The sequence below is a fragment of the Sciurus vulgaris genome, assembly GCF_902686455.1.
Source record: "Sciurus vulgaris genome assembly, chromosome: 2".
Classification (NCBI taxonomy): Eukaryota; Metazoa; Chordata; class Mammalia; order Rodentia; family Sciuridae; genus Sciurus; species Sciurus vulgaris.
In genome coordinates, this window is record NC_136462.1 from 150,317,021 (window position 1) to 150,330,515 (window position 13,495).

The 13,495-nt window shown below is 44.2% G+C and overlaps 1 protein-coding gene and 1 long non-coding RNA gene across 5 annotated transcripts in view; one reads left to right on the forward strand and one right to left on the reverse strand.

The window, feature by feature from the left end:
* Positions 1 to 13,495, reverse strand: part of LOC306654668 — a 22,637-nt gene continuing 9,142 nt past the window's right edge. The window contains exons 3-5 of the long non-coding RNA XR_013762023.1: positions 10,726 to 10,852; positions 6,237 to 6,286; positions 1 to 894 (exon numbers count right to left, since the gene is read on the reverse strand). This is a non-coding gene — a long non-coding RNA (uncharacterized lncRNA). The remainder of the gene's footprint in view (positions 895 to 6,236; positions 6,287 to 10,725; positions 10,853 to 13,495) is intronic.
* The window catches only part of TM6SF1 (transmembrane 6 superfamily member 1), a 26,528-nt gene continuing 20,982 nt past the window's right edge, over positions 7,950 to 13,495 (forward strand). Inside the window, exons 1-3 of one of the 4 annotated variants that reach the window (XM_079128477.1) lie at positions 7,955 to 8,614; positions 11,176 to 11,262; positions 12,403 to 12,506. Coding sequence is in view for 2 of the 4 variants with exons in the window: in XM_079128475.1 (XP_078984601.1) it covers positions 8,523 to 8,614; positions 12,403 to 12,506 (196 nt within the window). In the remaining 2 variants the exon portion in view is untranslated. Of the gene's footprint in view, positions 8,615 to 11,175; positions 11,263 to 12,402; positions 12,507 to 13,495 lie in introns of all 4 variants that reach the window. The other 3 variants (XM_079128478.1, XM_079128475.1, XM_079128476.1) reach the window with 3 other exon arrangements.

Here is a 13,495-nt window from a genome sequence, read left to right on the forward strand (position 1 = left end):
ATTGGCACAGTATAGTTATACATAATGCTGGGTTTTGTTGTTATGTATTCATACATGCACACAATATAACAGTATAATTTGACCAACATTATTCCCCAGTATTTCCCTTTTCTCTTCCTGTCCCCATCCCCTGGTCTACTCTACTGATCTCCCTTCTATTTTCATGAGATCTCCCCACCATTCTTTTCCTTTTTCCTTTTTAGCTTCCACAAATGAAAGAAAACATACAACCATTGTCCTTCTGAGTTTGGCTCATTTCACTTCACATAATGTTCTCCAGTTCCATCCATTTTCCTGAAAATGACATAATTTCATTTCCTTATGGATGAATAAAATTCCATTGTCATACACAGAATTCTTATTTTCTGATTATTCATTATTCAAGATCTCACAGTTTACAGAAAAGTAAACTGCTAAAATATAAGCTAATAAACTGGTCATTGATGAAATTAGTCCCCTTGGATCAGGCCCAAGTCCATCCTGGCCCATGGATATTTTGATATTCAAATCTTACTCTTTGAAGCACTTATCATAACTATGTTTTCATCACTTTGCTCTTTGTTAACTAGTTTGACAATCAAATTTTTATTTTGTAAATAAGGCATTCTCTGACATCACTTTAGTCAACTTATGAAATTCTGCAATTCAACAATATAGGAAAGGCTGACAGTGAAGAAAAGAAGTCATTGACTCAATGGGGAGAGTGATTGGATCCAGAAAATATTAATAAATGTAAATGTTTATGTCATTTAAGTTGTTGGACCAATAAGATCCTTCCAGCATCTTAATAAAATGAATTCTCCTAATTTCTCATTGGCTTCTTTCACTTTGCAAGAAGGGTTGCAGTGTCTTGTATCCCATGTTGTCTTTGTTGTCCCTTTTAAAAAAGTTTTGCTGGAAAATAAATTTGAACACTTTTATTTTCTGCTGAAGAGCATGGATAATTAACATCCTGAGTTCTTGTATATCTCAAATGCCCTATTATTATAGTCACAAAAACCTGATAGTTTGGCAAGATTTAGAATTCTAGTTCCAAGATTTGTTTCCTTGCTAACTATGAAGATGTTTCTCTTAGTTTTCCAGGATCCAATGTTGGGAAACTATTCTGTTTCTTGTTTTCTTTAATAGGAAATTGGAAATATTTGAGGATTTCCTGTTTAAGACTGGAGTTACGAAATTTTGCCAGGAGTGTTTAAGTCTTAAATCAATTTGACAAATTTTTACTGATGATTACTGGGTACCAGGCACTGTTCAAAGTACTGGTTTCAGCTGGGTGCAGAGGTGAACACCTGTAATCTCAGAGACATGGGAGGCTGAGGCAGGAGAATCATAAGTTCAAGGCCAGCTTCAGCAATTTAGCAAGGCTCTAAGAAACTTAGTGAAACCCTATCTCAAAATAAAAAATAAAAGGCCTGGGGATGTAGTTCAAAGGTAAACTGCCCCTAGGTTCAATTTCAGTACCGAAAACAAAAAAAATGTACTGGGCTTCATCAGTGAACAAATGAGACAAAGATTCTTGCCCTTGTCGAGCTTACAGCACAACAGGGGTGACAGGTTATAATTCATATGCATAACACATAAGAAAGTTATTAGTATGCTAGCAGGAGAAAAATGCTATGAAATAAATTAGTAGACTAGGGCAAGGGGAACTAGGAATGCTAGGGGGCAAAGTTTGTATTTTTTTCTTTAATTTTGTTCATTGGACCCTTTCAGTCTTAAAGTTTCAAATTTCTCCAAGCTAACAAAAATATTCTATTGCTGGGCACAGTGGCACATGCCTGTAATCTCAGCAGTTTGGGAGGCTGAGGCAGGAGGATCATGAATTCAAAGCCAGGCTCAGCAATTTACTGATGCCCTAAGCAATTCAGTGAGACCTTTTTCCTAAGTATAATACAAAAAATGGCTGGAGATTTGGTTAAGTGGTTGAGTGCCCTGAGTTCAATCCCCAGTACCAAAAAAAAGATATTATTTCATTTGGTATTTTCTGTTTTTCCTAATGAGACAGATGCCAGATTTCTGAGTCTTTTATTCCCTGCTCTTTTATACTTTCTGCCTATTTATTTATTTATTTTTGTGGTACTGGGGATTGAACCCAGGGGCACTCCACCGACTGAGCTACATCCCCAGCCCTTTTTATTTTTTGAGATAGGTTCTTGCTAAGTTGCCCAGCCTGACCTCAAACTTGTGATGGTCCTGCCTCAGCCTTCTGAGTCTGTGATTACAAGGGTATGACATCAAGAAGGTGTTTATTTATTTATTTTACTTCATGTGGTGTTAAGTGTTGGGATAACTGGGAGGTTCAAAATAACCTTCTATCATGGTTGATTATTGAGCCTGGTGAATAGCTGGGAACTTCACTGAGGCTCTCAGCGAGGCTGTTCTCCATGTTTCTCTCTCTCATGGCTGCTTGAGCTTCCTCAAAGCATGGTAACTGGAATAAATCTTTATCTATGGAGCATTCCAAGAGAACAAAATGTGAGTGCACACTTACAAGCTTCTGTTTAAATTTGGTAATATCTCATTGGTAACAACACATTATATGCCAAGTCTAAAGTCAAGTTCTTGGGGGAAGTATGGCTCCTTTGTGGTCCCCAAAGTAAAACAGTTATTACAAATTCTGAGTATCCTTCAAACTTTCTGGTCTACTAAGAGTACCATTTTCTTTTCTTTTCATTTTTTTAAATTTTGCGGTGCTGGGGATTGAACCCAGGGCCTTGTGCTTGAAGCAATCTACCAAGTGAGCTATATCCCCAGCCCAACCACTTTCTTTTTCAAGAATCATATTGTTTCTTCTTTAAAAAAAAATGTGTGTGTATGTATGTGTGTAGGAAGCCCTTAATCTGTCTCCAATTCTTCTAACCAAATCTGAATATATGAAATCCCTTTTTGTAGCCTCAGGGGCAGTTTGAACATTATGGCAACCTTGGATTTTGATTTAATCCTCGTCCTTGCTCACACTTTTCATACAGAATGTCAAATTATTCTCCATCTGTCTGCTTCTCACATCATAATGTTCTGTCCTTACTTATCAACATAGAACATTTCTTCTTTCTTGTCATCTGTCATAACTTCAAATTATCTCATTTGTATTAAAACTTTCTTTCATGAAATAATATGCATAGAGCATTGCTTGAAGGATATTCATCAATTTCCTTTTATCAGAGTGGGCAGATAGGTTTAAGTTGGCATGTGAGAAGAATATTTTTAGTGTGCCCTGTTGGGAAGGACTAGAAGATGATGCCTCAACAGGAGAAGATCAGAATCGCTTGGTGATGCTGCCCTGGACTGGAAGTGATGGTATCTTCCATTCCTGTCTAGATTTAATAAAATCACTGAATAAAGCCAAATCTTCAGAGAGTTCTTTTTTCCATGAAATTGTTTTGAGCACTTGAGTTTACTGAGTGGCACTTGGCAATATGCCAGTCACCTGCATTGAGGATATACTGGAGGACAACTGTTCAGAATTTGATTCTATATTTACGTAGGAATGTTGCTGAGGAAAGACTATAGGACACAGTGTTCCCTTTAAGAGGAGCCAGAAGAGAGTTTTTCTGAGCAACTGCTCTGTTTTTAATCTTATGGACACTATAAATGTTATAACTGATTTTGTTTCCCTTCTTGCTTTGGTTGCTAGGTAACCCAGGACAAAATTGCAGACCTCCTCTGGCAACTGGACAGGACCTTTGAAAAATATTTTACACACTAACTTTACCTTTTCTTTTGTTTTATTCTCTTATTACTCTATTCCTACTGTACTCCTTCCTTCCCACTCCCTATTTTTCTTTCCCTCCTTTCTCCCTCTACATGGTTTCCTCCTCTCTCCTTTCCCCCACTGCAGTTAACATTAATTACACATATCTTCTATGCCTGGCATTGTTAGGAGCTGCACACACGCACCTTTACCCTACCTAAAATCTATGTTAATGATTGCAGCCCATTCATGGTTAGTGAAAGGAGTCAGGAAGACCCATGCATGGAGAGATTCTTCCAGTAGCATTATTATTAATTTTTTTTTGGTGGGGTGGGCTGGCCCTTCCTTGTTCCCTTCTCCAGACATGATCCTAGTGACACACCCACTAAAACATAACATCCTTGGCCTGATCACTCTCAGGTCATTTGCTTTGTCCCTATACACCCCAAAGAACAATGTGATTACCTCTTACACATTTGTCCACACCATGTAGGCTTTCATAAGAACACAGAACTTTGATCAGAAGGATAAAAAGTGGAAACAAATTATGTGAAGAGAGGAAGAGAGAAGGCCTTAGGGCTGAGGGTATTAAAGAGGAAAAAGTGGGTTGACTTCTACTTTCAGAAGAACATTCATCTGAGCTACTCTGTCCATATCCAGCAACACACTGTTAGTTCCTACTTCTCATGTGACCAAGTTTTTCAAAGTTCTGCTTTCACTTTTTTCTCCATGGCAGAAACGGGCATAGTGAGGGGGGCCTTCAATTTAATTCCTCACTAACCAGTTATTTTGAATTGATGCTACAAAAATGGTGATGGGCAGTATATAGCTCCCTATGTTTCTGATTTTGCTTTCAGGAAGCTTTAAGTTAAATTTGGTGATTGGTTATGTTACAATATTAGACTTAGTGGCTTGTGAGATAGCTATACAAAAAAAAAAAAAAAAAAAACAAAAAAAAACCAAAAAAAACAAAAAAAAAAAAAAAAGAAAAGAAAAAAACCCCAAGATCAAAAACCAAACATCTTCATTGTCTGAATACCTTTTTAAAAAAGCCACATATAAGCAGACCTGCAGACCTCCTGAGCAATGGGTTAACTAGGCGAATCTAGGACATGAACCCATGGACTTGCACACGCAAGGCAAGCTCTCTACCATCAAGCCACATCCCCAGCCCCCAACCATCATTTCCTAAAGTGCCAAGCACAGCAGCTGCTGGTCACTTTGGTACCATGAGTACAAGTGGCTCCAAGTCAGGAGACTTGGAATCAAGTTTTCCTTTCTTTTCTTAGCTCCTTGACCTTGAGCAAGTCAGTCAACTTCTTTGAGTACCAATTTCTTCATTTATTAATGGGTCAATATTCCTCAGGTGTTGTGAGGATTACAGGAGATAATGCTAATGGAATTGCTGTTTAATCTATAGAGTACTATACTGTTGCAGAAGGAGTTTATATTCACTGGATTTATGACCTACCCACACCAAGGCTTGTTCCTATGAAACACTCTTCCCAATAACTACAAGAATTCTGGCCACTTACATTTTTGGCACTAAGGGAAGCCATCCAAAACGAAAGTCATATAGCTCCAATATGTATGTCACAATATATGAAAACTTTGAGTCCCTGATGGGTTCTAAGGAAGCAAGTCTCAGTGCTGGGATGCTGGATGTTTCTGTCAGATACCCAGGGGCTACTCTGCTGATGGCAATGCTCACCGCCCCCTCTCAAGTGACTCCTGTTCTCTTTGATCTACCCATTTCTTTGACTTAAAGTCCTGCCTCTATGTTGATGACCCCAAACCCTGTATCTGCAGCCTGTGCCTCTCTTAGGACCACAGATTGACACTCCCAATTGCTTATGGAATAGCTTCTCCTTGAAAGCTTCAGGGGTACTGAAAATCCAACATGTCCAAAACCAAACTCATCTCTAGTGTCTTCCTCCCAACTTTCACTAATTCCTATCCTCTCTTCTTACTTGCTGTCATTGCTTTGGTTTAGGTCCTATCATATCTCCCAAGAACAACTGTAGTAGCTTCCTAATTTTTCTTCCTGCTTCTTTTCTCTCTTCCTTGCAAGCCATGGTACATACCAGCTGCTTTAAAAGCAGAACTTGAAAGATGCTACTCTAATCAATCAGCACCTCCTCCCACTTATAAAATCTAAAATGGTTTCCTGAACTTAAGGTTCTCTGAGATGGGATCACCTCTCCATCCTCACCTCCTGTCCCTTCCCACCCTGTATATCAGTAGTTCCAGCAAGACCAGATCACTTGTAGTTCATGATGTGATTTGCTCTCTTACATGTTTCTGCTTTGAACATGCTCTGTCTCCATTGTCTGGGAAGCTCATCTCCTCCTCGTCTGCTTGGCCAGCTTCTTAAGGCTGGTTTTAAAAAATATCACCTCCTCCTTGAAGCTTTTCTGGGCTCCTCCAGATAGAATTGGTTAATTTCCACAGATTTGTACATGTCTTTTACGTCATTGTATGGTGAATATTCACATGTCTTTCTCTCACACTAGACTGTTAGTTTCTTGGGCAATTTGTAACTCACCTTTGTGTATCCTCTTAGAACAGTGGAAACAGGATAGTCTCACAGGATGTCTGTTGAGAAAATAAATTGGTTAGTGATTTTTATCACTCCCATTATTTTTGTTTTTGTACTGGGGGTTAACCCCAGGGGCCATTTACCACTGAGCCACATCCCAGGCCCTTTTATTTTTTGTTTTGAGACAGGGTCTCTCTAAGTTGCTTAGGGCTTTGCTAAGTTGCTGAGGTTATCCTTGAACTTGTGATCCTCCTGCCTCAGTCTCCTGAGTTGTTGAGATTACAGGTGAGCACCACTGTGCCCAGCTCACACTCATTCTTATAGTAGCAGAGAGAATGACTGAAATCAGGTCAATATGATAGGAGGAAATCTGGAACTGGAATGTCTAATACAGAAGCCACTAGTCACTTGTGTTGGTTGAGTACTTGAAATGTGGCCAGTCTGAACTGAGATGCGCTATATCAAATACACAAAGGAGTTTGAAGACAGACTGAAAAAAATCTCATTAACCTCAATATATTTCATATTGATGACTTGTTGAAATGATGATCTTTTTGGATACATTGGGCATAATAAAATATACCACTAAGATGGAATTCCACTTGATTCTTTTTACCTTTTTAATATGGCTACTAGAGAATTTGAAGTATACCTGCGGTTCACATTTATGGCTTACATTATATTTTCATTAGATAATGATGATATAAGGCGATCATTCACTGAAGGTGATATCCAGGTTACAGGTGAGGATAGCTCTTGAAGAAACTGGAAATGTCATAGTTTGGGCCAAAGTTTTATCACTATGTGCTCAGAGTTGGAGAAGTCTTTAAGAAGAGCTAGGACAAGGGATCAGGAAAGCTGGCTTTTGAAAAGTTGAATAGGGGGCTGGGGAGGTAGCTCAGTTGGTAGAGTGCTTGCCTTGTAAGCACAAGGCCCTGAGTTAGTTTGATCTCCAGCACCCCCCCCCCAAAAAAAAAAAAAAAAGAAAAGAAAAGCTGAATAGTCCTGGAGTAGGTCATACCCTCTTTGTGGCTCCTTTTCCTCATGTCTAAAATGAGCCAGTGGCCTCGTGAATTTTCTCTCAATTTTAAGGACATAAGACATGCATTATATCCTTCTGTGGCTAAGATGTTCTCCCTCTAAAACTCAGTTCCTAACCCTTCTCCTGTCTTGGACCAATCCAGGGTTAGTCCCAAGAAGCTTTCTGAACTATCACCACCTGCAGAAAGCAGTCAGTCAGAACAACACTTAGTATTCATTATTCTCCATAATCAGTAAGCATATGACAATATTCTGAGGACAGATTTTGTCTTCTACTCTTTGTACCCTGTAGGGCCTAGTGAAGGCTGGCTGGTCCTAACCTAGCTTCCAGGAACACTGACTAGAATAGAAATATATGCTGCTCTGGTCTCTTAAATCAGGGCATTTCTCACAGGGACATTATTAATTCAAAAAGAAAAAGAGTGGCGGTGATGTGGAAGGGAGATTGCGGTATACAGGAGCATGTTGAGCAGTGCAGGGTTGAGCACTTTATACATGTTAACTCCATTCGTCCCCAAATCACACTATGGAGCAGGTAATCACCGTTTCACAGATTAGGAAAAAGACACAGAGTGGTTAAATAACTTGATAAAGGTCAACGGCTGATGAGTGGGCAGCCAGGATTTAAAGCAGGGATACTACTCTGCACAGGAGCTGTGCTTGCTGCTGGCTGAAAGCTGCTGGGCAGAGAAGTTCCATGATTCTAGGAGTATTTGCACCACCCGGTCTCTGGGCTGTGGGCTTCCCTGTGGACATTCTCGCGGGCCCTGCCCTCTCTGACACCCTGGGACCAGGCTCCACCCTCCCCTGGCCCCCAGCTCAGCCCAGCGTCTCTCCAACTCGTAGATGACCAGCTCCCGCTGTGCCCAGGGCTGGAGAAAGCGCCCGCCGCCTGGGCCGCTGCCTTCCGCAGAGTGCGCGGCCCCGGGGTCACCTGTCCCCAGCGGTGGGTGTCGCTGCCCCTCAGCGCGGTCCCGCACTCGCCGCTGAGCCCTGGCACCGGTGGCAGGAGCACAGCGAAGAAGCCTCCCTGGACTGCGCCGCAGCCCTGCACATCCCGGCCGGCGCTGCTGGGCGCGGGGTACACCGCTGGCCTGCCGAGGGACCGCTGAGGGAGCGGTGTGGGGGGTGCGGCGCCCGGCGCTGGGCGGGCATCTGCAAGGGCCAACGCCGAGGGGCGCGGGAGCCGCCGGAAGCCAGGGCGGGGCGCCTGGAGGGATGCGGTGAAGGGCGAGCGGCGCGGCGGCGGCGATGAGTGCCTCTGCAGCCACCGGGGTGTTTGTGCTGTCCCTCTCGGCCATCCCGGTCACCTACATCTTCAACCACCTGGCGGCCCACCACGAGTAAGTGAATGGGCGCGGCTGGGGGCGCGTAGTAGGGCGGCAGGAGCCAGGTCCTCACGTGGGAGACGTGGCAACTTTTCGGATGGCTCTTGGATCCAAGGCTGCGGGGCAGAGTTCCGCCGCTCCAGAGGTCCTGTCCTCCCGGGTAGAGCCGGGGGGGAGACTCCCAAGGGTCGCATGGGCCGGGGCCCCTGCCCAGACTGGTGCAATTCAGGGACCAAGTGCTGGGCGCCGGCTCCGTGTAACACCGTGCCGGGCTTATAGAGGTCAGTTCGGCAATTCTCCTGCCCTTAAGGAGCTCAGGGCCAGTAGTCAGCGGAACAAACACGGAAACTACCAGCTTGGCCATTTTATCTTGCGTGTGCCTTGTTCCGTTCCCATTTCACAAAGACGTTTCCATGTAAGGACTTTCACATACTTACCATTTCTTAATTTTAGAAGCTGTTGTAAATGACTAGCAGAAATAGCCCTGGTTCTAGGCCTGGCTTTGCCACTAACAGTGTAGCCTGGCCTCAGTTTTCTGGTCTGCTAAATGGACTATATTTGCATCCTGTTGTAAGGATCCAGTGAGAATTGTTTGTGAAGGGGCCTTATGAATGGAAGAGAAGATGGGGGCGGGGAGCAGAGGCAGGACAGATCAATGCTAAGGACATGGGTGGGGCTGAAGGAGGCAGCACAGGCTTTGGATCAAAGCCCTGCTTCCCACTTCTCTGAAGGGATCACTGACTAACCAACACTTTCCCCCATGGGCAGCTAAAGGCCTGGGAGGGCAATGGAAAGGTGCCAACCTTCGTGCCTGGTGATTTTGGTTGCTGTCTGGTGGTGGTGGAGCTGGGGGAGGAAGTAACCTGCTATGTTTCTTACAGCAGTTGGTGCTAAGGAAATTGCATCAGTCTCTACCCTGCAAACCCCCTCTCGACTCCAGGCTGTAGACAAGTGTCTGCACACAGGGTAGTGACTTCTCTCTCCTTCTGTGGTCACCTTATCCAGAGAGCACCTGTATTGAGCACTGGCAGTGTCTGCCTTTGGTCTGACCCAGTCTCTGGGTGCATCTTCTGGAAAAAGCAGCTCTGGGTTATGTGCCTCTCAATATAGTGCACAGAGACACTGTGCTTCTAAAATAGCATTATGGACAGTTTAGTGAATATTTATTAAGTACCTACTGTGTGCTTAGTGCTGTTCCAGGGGTTGGGGGCATAGCTATGAACAGGCCAGAAAAAGTTGGGGAGGCAAGTACTGGAAGAGACATCAACAAATATATAAACAGACAGAAACATGCTACGATGACAATAAACTAGGGTGACTAAGAAGGGGGCTGGTGGTTAGGGAAGGCTTCTTGGAAGGGGTAACACTTCAGCTACAGCAAGATCTGGTGACAAATCCTTATAGGCAGGGGAACAATGAGCAAAGTAGGGGAAGGAAGTAGATGGGTGTGGTGGAAATTCAGGGGGAGAGCTGCCTGTTGCAAAAGGGTTGCATAGCAGTAAAGAGAGGATTTGAGGATGACCCTGAGGTTTGGGCCTTTGGGAAGATGATGATGGCATTTACTGAATACAGCCTGAATTATGTACCACCGTGCCTTATTGATGACATTGTTAAGTCCTACAGTGTTTTCAATAATTAGTTCCAACCATTCTTCTTTTCTTTCCACAGGTTAAAATCTCATGGCCTATTACTCTTTCTCCAGTCCCTTTCTCCTATCTCCTTCCCCACAAGTCTAGAGCTAGTCTAGTATCCATTCCCTCCTGTCAGTTCTTGGGGCTGGCCCTCTCTTACCAGACTGTGGCAAAGACTTCCTCCCCTCTGCCTTAGCCCCCTGCACATCTCTGAACCTCAGCCCTCACCTCACTAGTGCTTCAGCCACACCACACCATCTTTGCCCCTTGAACACCCTTCTGCCTTCCTGCTTCCTTGCCCTTGCTCACAGTTCCTTCTACCTTCCTCCCTATTGTTGAATGTTGAAGCCACGCCTGGGCTCTATGGCCCCGAGTAAAATTCTGCTTCCTTTGTAGACCCTTCTTCTAACTGAAAGATTTCTCTCTGCTTTGAGCCAACCTGGCCCCTTAACTGCACCTTTCCTATAAAAGTTCTCTCCTGTGGTCAGAGCTTACCTTCCCAGGGTATAGTTCCCTAGTGTCGTCCTGCCCAGCTCAGCATCTTGTGCACAGGGGCTTTTCAGTGATGCTTGACTTTGTTAACTTGAGCTTCCTTTATTCCCACCAGACCTTTTATGAAAGTCTGAGAAACAGAAAAAGCAAATAGTGAGAGTTCAGGAAAGAATTGGGGTCTCTCTCTCACATATACACTTTACTCATTCTCATCCATATAGATATGTTCATAGACGGGTGTCAGTGACCACTCTTACCCTCAAGACTAACAATGCTTTCACCTTGGGTTAGTTGCAGTTCTTATTCATCCCCCAGAGTTCCTTTTGGACTTGTTTCTGCCTGTTTTGAGCAGAAGCTGCACTTTGCTGACAGAAAAGGGTCTCTGGGGACAGTGCTGGGAGGCAGAGATGATTTGCTGCCCCACTTTCCCTTCATTCTTTCCTCTTCCCCTAGAGGTGAAGAGCATGAAAGGATGCTGTGAACCAGTTTACACTGCTTCTTATTCTCCAGAAGAGCACCAGCCATGTGATCATGCAGGCTGTGAGTTCAGGCCCTTGGTGAGAGAAGGGAAGGGGGTTGTCTGCTATCACCTGCCTCAGGAAGCTCATCGTTAAAGCACCTTGCAGCTTGTAGAGCACATACAGACTCTTCCCTCTTCACTGGTTACTTCAACCCAGCATCATGTTCTTGACCCACATTAGCTTCCTTCTCCTTAAGCTCATCCCTTTTGGAGGAGCTTGGAGCACCCCACTGATGTGCATCATCAGAAACCTCCAGTTTTTTGTTTCTCACATGGACAATGACACAGTCATCATCTTTCTTTTCATAGAACTGATCATCCATCCATTCATCCATTCCCCTTCCCTCTCTTCATCATCCTCTTCCTCTTTCCCAGGGGCCTATGGTGAACGTTATCCAAAGGTTCCAATGTTGGGCTGTGGTGGTGTGGAGGGGTCTCAGTTGAGTGGTGCTTGTAGTAGCTATAAGAGGTTGTAAGAGGGTTCTCGTGTAGCAGGCCATTGGAGTGAGCCAGGTGGTTCTTTGTCTATAACTGAAAGCCCTGTCAGTGCTAGGGATGCAGGAGAGTGTTGCTTTAAGACTGGAGGTGACCTTGTTGGTTATAGAGCTCAGAGCCTATTTAGGTGGGTCCCTCCCCGTAGATTGGGGCTTCTCTTGTTTATCCAGTACCCTGGACATGCAGCAGTACCTGCCACATAGGGGTGCACAATATGTCTTGTCCCCCTAGAATGTGTGCGTAACCATGCCTGCATTCTCTGGAACTCAGTCTGAGGGTTTCTGGTTGGCCCTGAGGGAGGTGGCAGATTCAGTGGTTAGGCCTATCATCTGCCAGGGGAAGGGTGGGAGGAATAGGTAGGTAGCAGCAGGGCAATGGCCATCTCAGGGGGTGGAATAGGGCAGAGGCACCTCCAGATATATCCTATGAATGTGAGAGAGGTGTGGGAAGAAAGGAGAATGAGGGCCTAGGGGTTGTGTTCCCTTAAAGTCATAGGGCTTTGGCCCAGAGGCAAATAAACTCCATAGGGCCTGAGCTGTAGACAGAGGCAGAATTATGTATGAATTATGCAGTGCTGGAAGCAAATGTATTCAATGGCCAGGAAATTCCAGGCACTATTGTGTTTATTTTGATAAGTGACCACCTCCCTGTTCTGGTCATTGCAGTTCCTGGACAATTGTAGGGGTTGCTGCCCTCATCCTGCTCCTCGTAGCCCTGTTGGCTCGTGTTCTCGTCAAAAGAAAACCACCCCGGGACCCACTGTTCTATGGTATGTCTCCATTGTGTCCACTTGATAACAACAGTTTGTTCTCAGTCACATATTCTTCCTTGATTATGAATACTCTGGGCCCACTGATAACTGGCCAGAAGTGCAAGGGTGTTTCAGAACACACAGTGTGGCCTTGCCTATAAGCTATGGCCTCTCTCATAAGCTGTGGCCTCCCTGGTGGAAGGATACTGACTGCCAGGGCCAGACATGCTCTGTTCTTCACCCTCTGACCCCTCAACATGCTCCTACCTCTCTCCTTGATGGGCTTCCTGTCCTCAGCCTGGTGCTTATAGTCCCCCTTGCCTGACATGGAACTTAAATATGCAGTGCCTCAGTTTGTACATTTGTATGAAAAGGAAAATAATAATACCTATCATGGGAGGTTTGTATAAACATTAAATAAGGTAATATTTGTAAAGTGCTTAGGTCAGTGTCTGACAAACATACATGTTAAATAAACAAAAATGCTATTGGTTGAGTACCTACAGCATATCTGGGAAGGCTGAGAGTACATTAGTAGTATTATTCTATTTAATCCTCACAACAAATATTCCTCCTCTTGTAAATGAAGAAGCTAGGGTCACATAGCTAGTGAGAGTGGCACTGGCCCCAAAGCCCAGGCTCTTTCATTTTAGATGCTGCCTGCGAAGCTGTCAGTGGCCTCTGGGTGTTTCCTGTGCTGGACATTTTATTTGTTTAGTGTCTGCTTTGATATCAGACACTCCCCAAATCTCAGCATCATATAGCAACAAAACTTTTTTCTTGCTTACAGGTTTGTGGGCTGGCTGAGGCCACTACGCTTCAGCCTGTGAGTTGAATTCAGGGTTATTCCATGTGTCTCCTTGTTCTTGGATCAGCAGCTCCCTAGGCCATGCCTGCCTTGTGGCAGATATAGAGGCTGAGAGGGTCTAGTGGAAAGAAAATGATGTCCCTTAAAGCCTTGGCTTGGAGCTGATCACTGTCACTTCCATCCATACTACACTGGTCAA